The sequence below is a fragment of the Patagioenas fasciata genome, chromosome 1 (genome assembly GCF_037038585.1).
Source record: "Patagioenas fasciata isolate bPatFas1 chromosome 1, bPatFas1.hap1, whole genome shotgun sequence".
Lineage (NCBI taxonomy): Eukaryota > Metazoa > Chordata > Aves > Columbiformes > Columbidae > Patagioenas > Patagioenas fasciata.
This window is the reverse complement of record NC_092520.1, coordinates 92,375,052-92,391,292: the sequence shown is the minus strand read 5'-3', so window position 1 is coordinate 92,391,292 and position 16,241 is coordinate 92,375,052. Positions and strand designations below refer to the sequence as shown.

At 35.8% G+C, this 16,241-nt stretch overlaps 1 protein-coding gene across 9 annotated transcripts in view; it reads right to left on the bottom strand.

Annotated features, from left to right (window-relative positions):
• The window catches only part of ITSN1 (intersectin 1), a 144,197-nt gene that overhangs the window by 50,747 nt on the left and 77,209 nt on the right, over positions 1-16,241 (bottom strand). For 8 of the 9 annotated variants that reach the window (XM_071810686.1, XM_071810678.1, XM_071810709.1 and 5 more), the window contains 7 exons: positions 14,086-14,315; positions 12,608-12,729; positions 10,654-10,668; positions 5,008-5,252; positions 3,116-3,275; positions 2,110-2,315; positions 1,344-1,426 (listed from right to left, as the gene is read on the bottom strand). In XM_071810686.1, the coding sequence (XP_071666787.1) occupies positions 1,344-1,426; positions 2,110-2,315; positions 3,116-3,275; positions 5,008-5,252; positions 10,654-10,668; positions 12,608-12,729; positions 14,086-14,315 (1,061 nt within the window). The remainder of the gene's footprint in view (positions 1-1,343; positions 1,427-2,109; positions 2,316-3,115; positions 3,276-5,007; positions 5,253-10,653; positions 10,669-12,607; positions 12,730-14,085; positions 14,316-16,241) is intronic. The other variant, XM_065862515.2, reaches the window with a different exon arrangement.

The following is a 16,241-nucleotide window of genomic DNA, read 5'->3' as shown; positions in this document are numbered from 1 at the left end:
AATTTCATGCATACGTAACAAAAATGTTCAAGTAGTCTACTGCATCTGGCAATTGTTCTCTTTGCTTGAACACCAAATCTGACCAAAAAGCTTAGCTCAGGGAAGTTTAGTAAGCATCCAAACCACAATTACTATCCTTAATGAAAGCCAGAACATGGTTTGTCTGACAACTGCAGATGAAGAACATAAAACACCTATTTGCATGTATGTACACACAAACGCACAAATTAAATTCCATAATGCACGCTCTACACATGGAATTTTTCTTTAATCCTTTAAATGTAACATAAGATGCTAAATCCATGCTTTATTATTTCTTAAAGATAGAGCTTTTTTGAAGTGCTTTATTAAAAAGTTGTGTTCCTTTACAATACAACCATATAACCTGAGGTATCTCATACTTTACAAAAAAACCCCTTAGCATTCATACACTTGCTTTTCCTCAAACATATAGTGAGCAAGACTAGCTGGTATTTTGAAATAACTGATTATCTCACTTCCCTTGTTACATAGATCTTTACCATTCCCTCCTTTTATTATCTGTAGTGCTCATGTCATTGGCAAATTAAATACATCCGTAACCGAAGAGACTCTTTCACTTAAAATTGTATGTAGAACCATAGTTAAAAAACTTAAGGTGTGCTGTGGAGATCGTATACAAATGATCATTTGTAACCTATATTTAGATTCATTGATTTACTTTGACTGGGATTTAAATTAACCCAGCTTATGCTGCACTGAAGTGGATTAAGAGCACCCATACAATCGGTGAACCTCCAGCTGAAGGGTGGTAGCAGCCAGGAACACAAGTGTTTTAAAATCCCTCAGAGGCCTGACAACTACCTGTCTGTGCCCCAGGCTCCATCTTTAAAAATGAGGGGTAGCCTTGACCATAACGATCACAACATTCTATAACTGACTGTAATTTCTTTAACTAGAGCTTTTATGAAACATTGGAAATCAACTTTGGGTGACATTAGGACATTTATTAATAATTCCTGACATCACGAAGTACATGTACAGATGTGCTTATTTGGCCCTCTGCAAAAACCCATGCCAGTTCAGGAACTGTTACCAAAATATTACACAAGAAACAGCACAAACTACAGAAGATGTTTTAATGGCATGCGAAATTATTTCTTCTATATACGCAATGTATATAAATTCTTACTATAGTAATTATAAATCATTCTAGCGATAAATTGATTTGCGCTTCAATTTTAATAGGGCCTATCTTAAAATACTAAGATCTGATCCTAAGCTTGTTTCTGGCAATAAGCAAACTTATTCTATTTAATTACATAGTTAAATACTATTAATGCCATTCAGTTTTAAATGCTTACCTTCACCTGACATAGTTGCTTTTGTTGCTGGTGATGCTACTCTTTTCAGACTAGCAGGACTTTCTGAGGAACCAGAATCCATGCTTTAGAAGAAAATAACGGTTATTTAAGAAATTAAATCTGTTCAGAAAAAATATTGTTATTTTGAAAAACAAAAACAATGCATATGTATCCATAAACAATTCCCTGCATTTTAAAAGAAGTTACAGTAAATGTGCAAATTAAAGCTTTTAAGTACAATGGTCAGTCATGGCTACATTTAGTTAACTATCTTAAATACAAAAGTTTCTGCACTTCCTCTTCTACATCACTAAAAAAAGCAAACCTAAAATAATTCCCATTTGTATTACTAATGTTAATGTTACCTTTACATTACACAGAACCAGATTTTGACTGTTTCATTCTCCAAGTGATTAAGTTTTGAGGTAGACCATTTCATTTTGCAGAAAAATAAGCTATGACTTACATAGCTGTTATTCATAAAACTCAATACACTCATTTTTTAGACGCAAATCACATAAAATTAGAACTGTTCATTAAGCATTAGGTCTTTTTTTGGTGATGCATGACCCAAGTCGAACTGAGGTCACTTTTCTTATTCCTCACACAAATTACAAGGATTGCAAGTCAACCCCCCCACAAGAGAGTAATAAAAAAAGGGGCATTTTTATAGAGTAGATCCTAAACTTGACAATTTAAGTGTGTAACTCTTCATATTTAACTATTACAGTACAGAAGTAAAGTACAGTAAAAGCAAATAAAATACCTCGTTGACTTCCTAATGGGGCCTGAAATAAGCTTCACATATGATTTAGGAAACCACCCCTTTTGTCCTTGAACCTCTCCAAACCACCACATATCTTGCTGCTCCAAAACTGTGATGATATCATTTTTGTTGAAATTCAGGTGGTTGTCTTTTTTTGCTCTCCAAGGATACAAAGCCTGTGCTTGAAGCCCCTCCACTTTTTCACCCTAACGCAATTTGAAAAAAAGAGAGAGAAGTCAGTCATGCACCACCTTCATAAAGAAAGCTGCTTAAGGAATAGCACCAAAACACATAAGACTCTCCCTCAACTGTATAAAGCAAAATAAGTCAATTAACTTACAAAGGAATACCAGAAACATCTACAGTCCTCCTAAATGTCTCTCTGTTAACACATAATCAATACAATGCCAGATTATCAGGGGTTTTGCTTAACAAGTTTAAGTTTTACAATTAAGACATACATATAATAAACCTTCATGAAGCTATTTTGGCAGGACTTAAACTTTAGGGAAGATGATGCTTTGCTGCAAATTATTCCTTGTACGTTCCTTTTTTTTTCTGGAAGATATTTAGCATTTTTCAGAACACATTAGTTTACAAGAACAGTATGTTGTTCAGTTGAGGAAAAGCAAATGCTTTGACAGATGGACGGAATTCATCTGATGTGAAGCTTTGACGTTGCTATTCCACTTAACTACATAATCCACTTTGGAACGAAGGTTACCACCATATGATTCAGGAAAGCCCCACGGAAGTGACCCCAAACTGGCATCCTGCCAAAACATTAAGACTGGACCACTAAAGTCTAAAAAAAACAGCACAGGATAGCAGAACAGAAACTGCTTCATGTTAAATTCTGCTACACATTTTGCAAATGGATGTTCACTCTGAACTGAAATAGTTCACCTCTCTCAGGGGACTGTTTTAATGGATGGCCAATGTTCATACTTTGCTTTCCAAACATTCGTGCTGAGTTAGAACACTTTTAACAAATATAGGTGCTCACCTGACCCAACACAGGAGATGGAGATGACCCTGTAACGGCGGCAGGAGTGAAGGCTGATCGCTGCCGCAGCTGCCCTGCGCTAGGAACAGTCAAAGACGGCTGAGCTGCCCAGGCATCCCAGTTATCAGTCTCCGGTTTCTCACTACTGTTTGCTGGCCATCTGTTAAAAAAAAAAAAAAAAAAATAAAAATAAAAAAAGAGAAAAACATAATTCCTACTGTTTTCAACTGAATAAAAAGATCAATGCAGGAAGACCATGAAGAAAAAAATTTCTACATTCTAGGTTAACTGCTTTTAATTGACTATTCCATGAGCATCATAACTTTCAGGTGGAAGTACTACAATCAAATACAGGCTAACAATAAATTTATCTTTAAAATTCCATCTCTAAATACAGTTGATTGGCCTTATCACTTAAGGCCAGCTGTTCCTGTAATTTAGTTTCATCTTCTTAGCTGTGCCCTAATACAACAGAAGTTCAAGTAGTGCAGTCTATATTATACACAGTGGAAAGAGGTAACTTTAAAAAAAAAAAAAAACAACCCAAAACAAAACAAAAAAAAACACAACAAAAAACAATCATTCTCTTCAAAACTGGTTTGAAATCTTCACACTTGTATGTCACTGACCTTTCACATCCCTTTCCCTTATACATAATGTTGCTGCTACTCACTCAAACCTTTACCTTTCTCCCTTCACTTAAAATTATTTCTGACTTTCCTACTGATTTCTTTCAGCTCTTTAGAGTTTTGGGGAACATCATTTTATGTTCTCTCTTGTCCTTTAAAATGCCTCCTAAATCTCATAATCCATATCTCCGCCTCCAAACACCCACTTAAATGAACAAAATCCCCTTAATTCTAGGAGCGTAAACAAAGCACATCTCTTAAACCTAAGTTTCCTTTGCCTGTTGCTTGTGCTATTAGTTGGAGTAATCAATTGTTGTCCACTTATTATAGATTGTAATAGTGTCCAAAGGCCACAACCATCCCTAAGCCCTACATCATGGCAAGGACAGTGTTATAGTATAAATGCTCTAGGACTCACTTTGTATTGAAACCAAATATTAAATTTTATGAAAAGCATGAAAGCATGCATTATCCAGCTAGAGTATAATAGAAGCAGCCTTGTCAAAAGTATGACTTATTCAAAACAGTAAAATCCACTATGTGCCAGACATCTCCAGGAACCTCAAGATTTAGTCTTACCCTCTTCTCTCAGAAAAATGACTGTAATAAAACAGAAAGAGTTTAAATAACTGGAAAAGCTACTGTGACCTATTTGATGAAAATTTTGAAGTAGAACATCTTATGCACTGTAATATTGTACTAAGATATTTAGATTTTAATTTATAGAAACATGTTACATGAGCAAAAGATAAGACAATTACCCAATCCCATTTACATACGGTTGATAATACTGCACAGAGCATTGAGTTGATCTAACAAGATATCTAAGGAAGGGCACATGTTCTACTTTTATCAGCCTTATTAATGTTGTGGTAAGGAAATAAAAAAATCTTTTCCTGTTAACTCTGTCATATTACCATATTTTGCATAATCCAAGTTGGAAACCTTCAGTGAAGTTTGGTTTTAACTAATTTAAGAGAAGGAAGGTGAACACCTTGGGATTTCCACCATGCCACTATCCTCACTTGGGAATGTCTCCTGTTCATGATGCATCTTTCTACATTGCTTAGGCAGATACGACAGGAACATGGTTAAAGTTCCACAGTGCTGCAATTTTAACTGTTTACTATGGAAAAGATATTTTACTTCAAACAAGCTATTTTTATTTTGCAGTCCTGATATTCTGTGTTAACTGCCACCACAGTGAAATCGATTGAAAAGGACTCCACCACATTTAAGGTGATAATCACTACCCAAACATACGTTGAACTGAAGTCTGCCCAGTTATTGGCGGTTGTAGTGCACTCTGTAGAAGCAGAAGTTCCTAGCGATGTAGTGGTTTCATGCACAGAAACTTTAGGTGCAGCAGCTGCCTCAACTGTTGGCTTTACAGAAGCTGGAACTTCATTTTCAGGTATTTTCTCCGCATAGTTTGCAGGGAACCATCCAGTTTTCCCCTTCAGTTCTCCACCAAGCCACCCTGGTTCTCCAGTCTGGCTTTCATCCACCTGTAGATGGATTAAGTTTGAAAGTTAAGAAACATAGCATACAAATGGAATTTTTACTTAAAACAATCCATCTCATCCATTGTAATATACTTTCTTGAGTTAGAGAGACATGACAACTTCATTACAAAGACAATTTCCACCTATGTAGAATTTTGTTGCTGTTAGTTAATTTACCTTTGGAGGATTGCGTTCACAGCTATTCCTTCTGTGGTGTATTAATAGATAAGGGAACACTTTGCAAGGCAATACTGCTTTGCAATCCTTGGTGCTTTTTTTTTTTTTTTCCCCTCCCCAAACCAAAACCAAAAGGATTTCTTGGTGATGAGGTAAAAAAGTTTTGTTTCAGTCCTAGTGCATAAGCCAAGCATGGGGTTTTAAGCAGTCGCTTGAAAGTCTCTCATAATACGGCACACTTAGAAGTCAGTCGTAGGGAAATCCCTTAAATATTGATATTTCTGGTTTAACTAATACCAAATGCAGTTTTCAACAAGTTTTCCTAGATTTTCTCTTGCAGAAAATACAACAACAACAAAAATCACATCATATTGAAAACAACATCACCCAAACAATTCAAAACAAATCCACAGATTTGTTAATGTATTTATACAAAACAATTTCATGGTAAAGTTTCATACATAAATTTGCAGGCCTGCGTTGTTTCCCCTCACTCTGGTATCTTTGCCAAGCCATAAATGACTGGACGAAACAGGCCTATTTGCAGCTGTATTTTAATTCTTACTTACTGATTATTATAATCACATTAAACTATGATTCTGCAAATTTCACACTTTTCTGTTAACTTTTCTTAAACATTTCACACATTTCCTCTCCAGGCTCTACTGACAGACTACTGTTTTGGTCTGCTGTTTCAACAAAAGTGCTCAGTTCAAATTCTGTGAGCTGCAACTACTGACATTCAGCAAGAATTGCACAAAAAAAGCAACTCACTGTTGCTACCCCTGGTGAATTGCTATGGTGGCTAAATACCTCCAAGGCAATGTCACTTGCAAAAACTTTTTAGAAGAAAAAAAGACAATAATTGCATTTGGTAATAATCTTGTTAAATTGGGTGTTCTAGCTATTTAATCTGTTTGATAGGTCAACAGAACCTCAGTCTTCAAGCAAACTTTTACATATGAATAGGGCTTGCATCTTTGACATGTAAATAAACACCTACTTTGTAAAAGGATCTGCTGTGCACAGCTACAGATTCCCCAGCAATGGTCAAGTCAGCAGTAAAGCCAGGCCAGTAATCAAAAGTCAGATGGCCAACCCTACACATTGGCTGGTTTTTGGCAAGATTTTCTCTCATATATTTAAGCCAGTAGCAATCAGTTTTTCAAAATACATAGGAGTTTCAAACAACAGTGTAACTCGAGGGTTGACTGTGGCAGGTAACATCACAGTAGTCAGAGATGCTTACACTTGTAATTCTAAATCACGTGACATGGTTTCCTAAAAAATTCATTATCCGTGTGAGGTATTTGTTGATAACAGAATGCTTAATGAGCAAAGGAATAATAAATAGCATCCTGTTCAGTCAAAGGACTTTTCAGTATATGACTTTATTCAAAAATAGCATGTATCAGTGTCTTCAGCTAGATGCTTCTACAGTTGGAAACACACCTAGGAATTCACCTTATCAATTTTAACAAAACATAACCCAATCAGCTGCTTGTTTGGAGGAAAAAAAAAAAATACACACACACACAAAAATAAACCCCCCCAAAAAAACAAAAAAAACCAACCCCAAAATAACACCCCACACCACCACCAAAACACCACAACCATTACAGGCCAAAGAAATGTGTTTGTGGCAATGGTGCAAACTAGTTGCTCTGGACTAGAGGTGCGACCATTCTTTTGCATAGAAGTGACAAACCCAAGCAAAACTTCTGCCTCTGATCGTCCCTGGACTACTCATTTGAGCTGCTGATAGATCACATTGTCTTCAGCCAGTTATCGACTCTGTGACTGCCTCCTATTGTAATTTGTATCCCACGTCCCTCGTTTGGTGCAAAACAATCCATTATTTATGCTTTTTGTCGGGTCCATCTTCTGTCTCAGTTCCTATTAACTCAAAGCAAACCCAGAAATAAATGGACTACATGCTTGACCGGTTCAATGTGGTTTTACTGCAGTGCAGAGCAAAATTTCCACTGCAGCACTGAAAAGGATTGTTAAAGCAGCAGTATGAGTGATGGAAGGTCACAGCAGAGGGTACATCTTGGAGAGAGACGGAGAAATGGATTATCAGCACCTGATGCCAAGCTGAATAATCTAAACAATAATAATAGTCACATAGTTTCTGCTCTCATTCAGTCGGTCAGGTATGAACCAGAATCACTACCATACAAAAGAACTGGGACTGAAAAGCCAAAAATCTTTCACAGTAATGTTCTAAAAATAGGCATCTTTGAAATGAATCACAGTCATGCAGAAACCACTGTGATTTTTCAGACAGAAATGCTTTATGCAAGTAAAGAAAAAAAAATAAACTACCAAAGGGTTTAAAAAACAATAGATTTAATGTCTCTTTAGAAAACAGTTTTAGCTAAAATAATTCATAAAGCAGTCTATTAGAATAGTCAAATTTATGCTTATTCAATCCAATTAAGTTTTCTATGTATACTCATGAAAAGGCACTTCGAAGCATGATTTTAACTCTATAATTCATGAAAAATCTGGTTTCTCAGTTATTCATATAAAACATAATTTGCATCTGGTTTTGTAGTACAGTAATGGAACTTAAAATAAATTCATCTGAACCATTTCTAAAGTTCATTTGTTCTTAGCTTCCACACATTTTTACACCTACCATCCACAAGTCCCTACAACACCCTATCCCAGATTATCTTCTTCCAAAATACACCTAGATTTCAAATGTACACCTGAACAGTGAATTACAGTGTGTGTGGTTTTATTTTTTATTTATTCAAATGTACTTTAAAGCCATGGCTTACAACTACTTCTTTCCAGCAACTGAACACAAGTGACAGGAGTAACAGCAACACAACTCTTAGCAGTGAAAGCAACAGGTCCAGTTAGTGCCTCTGTCAACAGAAGGGCTGGCTCTGCAGTGCCCTGCTCCACTTTGGGCTGGCTTGTGTATCACCAGCAGTACACACAGACACCTCACTACAGGAAAGACACTGAGGTGCTGGAGAGAGCTCAGAGAGGGCAATGAAGCTGGTGAGGGGCCTAAAACTCAAGTCTGATGAGGAGCAGCTGAGGGAGAGGAGGCTGTTCAGCCTGGAGAAGAGGAGGCTGAGGGGAGACCTTGTCGCTCTCTACAACTACCTGAAAGCAGGCTGTAGCATGGAGGGTGTTGGTCTCACCTCCCAAGTAACAAGTGATAGGATGAGAGAAAATGGCCTCAAGTTGTGTCGGGGAGGTTTAGATTGGATATTAGGGAAAAATTCTTCACAGAAAGGGTTGTCAGGCCTTGGAACAGGCTGCCCAGGGAAGTGGTGGAGTCATCATCCCTGGAGGTGTTTAAAAGACATATAGATGAGGCTATTAGGGACATGGTTTAGTGACAGAGTTAGGTTACGGTTGTAATTTATGATCTTGAGGGTTTTTTCCAACAAAAATGGTTCTATGATTCTATGAAGAAACACCCTGTTTTACAGTAGACATTCACTCTACATACAAAGCAAAATGCTAATAGTCCCACAAAAAGTATTTCATCAAAGCTAAACAGAGTACCATCGTTTGTTTTGTTCAACCATCTCTCCAATAAAAGAGCATTTTAATTCTATTCAGCTTCTAGGCCTTTGATCTAGATATTTTGAGACTACTGGAATTCCTCTTATAATGTTGACCACAAGTTCTGCAGGCCAGAGGTCATACGCTTATTACGCCTACACAGGATCTAACACAAGGAGGCTGTCTATGTGTCTACTACAAAGAACATTCATTCTAACTCTCACAATCAATTACTAACAAAACTGACGACAAACTATCATTATGAAATTGGTTTAGACTTTCATGGAAGCTTCTTTATGAACTTCCCATTTAACTTTTTTTTTCCTCCTATCAGAGCTAATACAGTTCAGCAATTCAATAATTCACCTGTGTTTCCTTGAATTATGCTTGTTTATTTAAATAAACTGTATTATGTCATGTATTATCAGCAACAACAGAATCCATTCATTTACTTCAAGCTGGAGCCCAACAGCAGCAAATGCCAGTGGGACTTGGTTTTTATGAGAGCTATCCAAAATAAAACACTTCCATACATTGTGTACATATATTCACAGACATAATAGAAACTTCACTTCTTGAACTGACAGAGCCCTGAAAGAGGCATGGCTTTCTTGGCTCAGAATATTTGTTCCCAGACAAAAGCTTAGTTAAATTATAGTTAGGATTATAAATCAATATAGTTTACAGTGAAAAAAATTGCAAGTACATGGAAAGGTAAGAAGCAGAGAAAGCAGAAATCCGAGTTAAGAGAAAATACAAAAATCCTGTAACTAAAAAGTGGAAAAGTTAAAAAAAAAAAAAAAGCAGCTCACACCCTACACATTCTCTAAACCATTACACAAGACACATCAGTGCTACAGGTAACTAACGCGTAGTACTAGAAAGTCAGGCAGAAGCGAGCAAATTTTCAAATACATTTCTTTTCAGAATAAACCCTCATCCTTCGCCCTCACGTCCACCAAGACAGGTCTCAAGATTCATGCCCAGTGTAAAAGTGCATTACACTGTTGTAAAAACTATTTACAAGCCATACATCTATTAAAGCCACAAGTCATTCTGACATAATGAATTCTGCAGTCCTATTCGCAGTCACGATTTAGGCCTGGTTCCCATGTGCGCAGTCTATGGATTTGGGCTTCAGCTGGATTCTTTGCTCGCGGCAGTTACAGTTTGGGTGGGATCTTCCGTACAGCCAGATGAATACAGGACATGATTGCACAAGCCCGCACACACAAAACCATTTACAGTGTTAAAATGGTGAAGCGCTAAATTTGCCTATGCTACAACACAGTTATTCTAAGCAATACTTATTTTGTTGCACAGAGTAAACACCTAACTGTATAGGTCAGCTTAACTACAGAGTTTCATTTATGTCACCAATTAGACACACTTTAACATGTAAGCTTGTAAATTATTACTTTCCAAAAAAACGTACTGACTTGAATCTTTTAGAACCACAGGACAGGACAAACACTTAAGGACAGAGAAGAATCTACAAGTCCCAATGCCCATTATCAAAAGTAAGTTCTGGTCCATTGCACTTAATTACTTTTGACAATGTGAGCAAGTTTGTTAACTTTACCCAAGGTGAATTCAAAAACAAGTAAACTACACAGTAACAAAATCTGTATTTAAAAAAAAAAAAAAATCAACAGACTGCATAGACTTCCTAACACTCACATAGCACACTTACCCATTCCCTTTTAACCTCCATCAGGAAAGCAATGATTTAAAGCAAGGCAGAATTATAACATATTTCACAAAAGTGTCTTACATTAACTTTTCTGAGAGTAGCCCATTTAAGCAATTACTACAGAGCAGGAGATAAATACCACAAGAATCAGTCATCAAGTTTAATTATTGTCAAAAGTAAGTTAAATAAAGAAAATTGAGAGTAGCTACTCCACTTCCATACAGTAACGTAAGTTCAAAAGTAACATAAAGAAAAGACTCCGATTATCTCAATGTCTCCATTTAAAACACGTGAAGTTCTCCTTTAAATCACATATTTTTGGCAAAAATGTTGTTTGCCTGCAAGTCTACCTAATAGTGATCACTCTCCCTTAGGGAAAAAAAACAGTGTACTTACATGCCCAGGCTTCGATCTATTTCCCACAAACGCAAGACAGCATTTTTCAATAGCCTAAGGAGACCCATGTATCTGTATCCTCTCTCATTTAACAGCTGACTGACTAGTACTATTTCTTGCTCCAGAATAACACCACATTGCACTGTTATTCAGAATGGCATTGGGCCTCTTTTGAGTCATTCAGTTGTGCTACTAATCCAGGATTCACCTTTTATTTTCCAAAAGCAGATTCTACTGTCAAAGACTTTAGTGTGACACAGCTGAATCAATTAAAAAAATGCTGAGAGGTGAAGGCTCATCTCCCCAGAACACTTTTTTTAAAAAATAGTTACCATTACAACTTATGAGTCTACTAAGTGTATTTTTTCCAAAAATCCAATCTTACTAAACTGTGCCAAAATGCAACAGCTCTTAAAAGCCTATCTTTTTTGGTAGAATACTATAATTAATATATTTCCCTACAGTGAACAAGGTATGATTTAATAGTTATACTGGGCATTTTCATTATGAGTAGACATACGCATGTTAAGATCATACTTGCAATTTATTAATATTAATATACACATTTAGTCACTGCAGTTATTAACAAAACTATAATTTTAGAGACAGAGACAAAAGCAGAATATCACTTTAGAGTTTAACACAACAGTTATAGGCTGACCATATTTCTATATCTCATCATCTGCTCAAAAAAAAAAAAAAAAGGAAATTATGTTCTGTATCAACACACCTGCAATCAAATTTTTAGGTTTTGAAGTTTCCATTTTTTAGAAATGACATTTTATGTACTGTATATCCTTTTAAAAGTATCCCACAAAAGAGTTAAGTAGATTAAGAACAAAGAACAAAATAAATCATCACACAAATTTTTCCAATTTATAATTGTATTAGATCATGACATCAAAAACTGTCACCAAAAGAGTTGTATAAAAAATTTCCAGTATTACTAAAGAAGTATCACCGCCATATAAAGATTATATTAATGTTTATGTGATCATGACAGAAGTGTAGCCATCTTGTAGCTTAGTGTAATTGTTTCACACAGTATTACACTGGGCATCATGTTCTCTTAATAAAGGCAATTTTCCAAATTAAAAATTTACACTGCTCTTGTACTATTCCTGTAAAAAGGTAAATTTCTTATTAGAAACATACTTCATTTATCAAACCCAGTTTTTCATTCCACACACAACAGCCACTCTCACAGCAGAAAATAACAGTAACTCTGTTCCCCAGGTCCCTTGGAGGACAATAAACCTCTCACTGAAATAACTTCTGTATAGGAACCTTTTCAAACACATTGACAGACACATACGGCTCAGCATACTAAAACTGATACAATCTACTAATAGATTATATGTTTAAACTTTTCACTTACAATGAGCTGTAACAAGCTATCCATTATTATAATAGGGTTAGTATGTCTTATCACATCATAATGCTATTCACTGAAATATTTTTCTAAAGTCTATAAAAAAATCTTGCCATAAATAATTTCAATCACACAAGTGCAAAAGTTTAAGTAAGTTTTTCAAGTAATATCACAATTCCTTCTTACCATGACTATGTCGCCAGGCTGAATAGTGATTTCATCATGGCTTCTTGATTCAAAAGGATACAGTGCTCTATAATAAACTATTTTTACATCCTCTTGAGCAGAAATGGTTAGAGGAGCTTTTTCTGAGCAAAGGAAAGAAACACACAAATACAAATTAAAAAAAAAAATGAAACACTATTTTTAAATATTCGAAAACTGAGGTGACAGTGGAGACAAAAATTAACAAACCTTACATTATCTGTAGGAAGTATATTATCTTTCTTTCACACAACGGGAAATAAGAAAATGAATTCTTACTATTTTCTAAATATCAGGTAAAATATTACTATATTTTAACTTTTATGATATATATACAACTATTTTCATAGAAAGAACTATGTATTTCTGAAGCAACATATTCAACTTCTCAAATACTTGAATGATTTTATAGGTTAAATCTCATTAGCCATAGGTTCAATTCAAACAGGGATGTTTTTGCATATATCATTGGTATCCTAAATACTTTTAGAGCCTGTTGTATAGCAGACTCATTTGCAGCCTGACGGTACTTCCAAAAAACATTTCAAAATGTCCTAGTATGTACAGATTGGTTGAAAAGAGGTCACTTATGGATCTTGTTTTTTTTAAAATCACACACTAAAGATGTATTATTAGAAAAAGAAGAAAAGCCCCAAAGATAGAAGCTAAATTGCTTTTGTATAATGCACCTGGTTTTTTGCCTATTTGGTCATAAAAGTGCCCTCTGCTACCCTGCACAAGTAAAACATAGCAAGAGGACATATTAGACTAAGTCAGTTCTAGATTTGGGCTAAAAAATACAAGGTGATTTATCATTTTTGTAATCCTTTCATCAAATATTTAAACAAATATTATATTACCAATCAGTTGTCTTATGTATGTATCAAAGCCACTTAAGGCGGAACCGTGATTGCCAGTATGAGTAAACACCAGGTTATAATATAGAGAAAAAGCTCTCAACTGAAAGTAATTGTGTGTGTAGCAGAAAAAAAGGGGATTAAATCTTAGACTTTAGGTCATTTGCTCAGTAAACAACAAGCACAGGAAAGGAGGAAGAGGAAAAATGATAACTAAATGCCACATTGCTACAACTCTAGAAAATCCCAAGGCATATATTCCACACTGAAGTAAGAACTGTAAAGAAAAGTACAGGAATAATTTTTGACATCTTGCATCAAGATCTTCCAACAACTTACAGCTAACATGCTCCCTGCAGTTGGCACTGTGAGTCTCATCAACTGTGCTTTACACTCTGCTAAATACGATACTTCTAGGAAGAATAGTGACACCTAAAATAACAACTTTCTGAAGTCTAGAGCTCCATCCACATGACTTACTTTAATAAGACTAGCAATCCAATCTTGAAACGTATTATTCTTCTGTATTAAATGGAAAGACAAAACAGAAAATAATTGTTCAAGAGGCATGTGCAACAGCATTTCTCCATTTTTTTCCTCTACCTGCATTTGACCAAGGAGCCTGGACAGCTGGCTTGATTGGCTCTTGATGTGGTTGGAAAAGCTTGCTCAGTTTCTCTTGCATTTCCTGTTTCCCCTTCTCCTCACTTTCGTTCTTCTTGGTTATTTCTTCCCTTTTTTGCTTTTCATCTTCCTGAATATTTTTTGGCCACTGAAGTTGTTCTTCTGGTTGCACTCGATCAAGCCGCTGTTTATCCCGTTCTTGGATTCGCCTGTTGGACCAATTAAGATGTTTTCTTATGCCAGTCAAACAAAAGACCATAAAAGTGAGTTGTCCCTGTGCATGATCTATCATATAAAGTGTACTCCTTATGGCTTTTATGTACCCTGTAAGAGCTGATAATTTTATTTTAGTGAGTTATCAACCACTCCACAGCATCGTTTTACAGAATGTCTCCTAGAGAAAGGAGAAATATTGAGAAATATTTGCTATGAATCCGTATGTATTCACAGCCGAAGAGCTGTGACTCTTACACAAGTGAGAGAACATTATTTCATGTAACCCACTACTCACTGCAGGCCTCCATTACCTTGAGTTGCTTTGTCTTAGCATTTAAAAAACTACCTCTAACATAATTTTTTAATGTATCAATACTGTTTCTCTAAAATATGATTCCAGAGCGCTGTAAGGGGCATACAGAGCAACCTGAGCATACAGAAATTATAAACTACTTATGTTTCCAAGCTGAATGCAAGATAGGAAAAACATTTAACACTATTTTTTCTTCACAGAGTTCTTCAGAGATTTGTAGATGCTAAACTTTATCTTTTTTATTGAGGTTGTGATTTCTTCTCCTCTACAATGACATGAAAATAAACATATTTACCTGTGGTTTTCTAATTATTGGATTAAACTTTACATGAGTATCTTAAAACAGTCTTCAGATTGCAATGCTCTGAAAATTATAATCTTCCAGTATCTTACACTTTCAGTCTCACCACTTCAACTCAACAACATCTGAGTCTTAACTTGGGAATTCAACAATATCTGTGTATTCTCTTTTCATAGTTTTCCATGGGATCCATAAATCCTACACAGATATTTTAAGTGATGAACCACACGGAAAAAGGAGGAAGAAAATGAAAAACAATCTCTCGTGGCTGAAGAAACAAAACTTCTTGGCATCCAAGAACCCAGACATAAGCCCTTCAGTTCCATGTAACTGTATGGCTGCTTTTCAAAATCTCTTCCCAAGCAGCCTAATTCAAGCAATCTGAGCATCCCATTATATCAGCATTGCAAGTTTCCATTTTCATTTGCCCCACAATTCCTTTTATTTAATCTAGGCCTGTAGATATCAGCTACAGCTATCAGACATTTTCAATAATGAATTATTACCACAAAGTTTTCCCTGAAGCCCAATAAGCAGCAAATTATACACTTCAGTTTTTATCTGCTCAGCACTGAGTTCAGCTCTAAAATGCAGGAAGCAGTCAGGAATACCGATCAAACAAATTGGTTCTGCTTATTATCTCAAAGCCAAACATATCTAGGTGAGACTCAAAATAACCAAATCAGAGGAAAAAAAAAAGGCAGTAGTCAGAAGATATGGTAGTCCTGATGATGATCCTGTTGAGGGGCAAGGAATAAAAACATATGCAAACTTCACACAGCATTCTTGGAGAATTATTCAGAAAATTTCACATTCCCCACTTCTAAAGCCAACAAATCCTCTCCCCGCAACAGAGGACAAGACAACAGAATAATAAATATTCTCTGCTAGAAACAATTTACACGAGTAAAGATAACTTTAAAGGGCTATAACAGATGCACAGTGCACTTTATTTTGTTCCATGATCTATCCCGCTTCTATAGTTTTTTCACGCTTACAAAAATAGTGACAAACACATGACAACAAGCTGGTCATCAAAAATTTGGTCTACTACATAGAACAGATTTTGTCCAAGAGTAACATGAATTCCTTGCCAAAAACTGTGTGTGAAAAAAAATCCTTAAGGGGAAAAATCCGCTTTCCAGACAGCAGGTTGGCACCAGAGGGCAAAAATCTCATCTCTGTCAATGTGAGTTTCAAGTTGACAAGAACATTTTCTGAGAGATGTCAAGGTACCCAGTATCTATTTAAGATGGCAGCTACTAACCTACAAGCTCAAAATAATCTTCAGTGTTAAGTGATCTA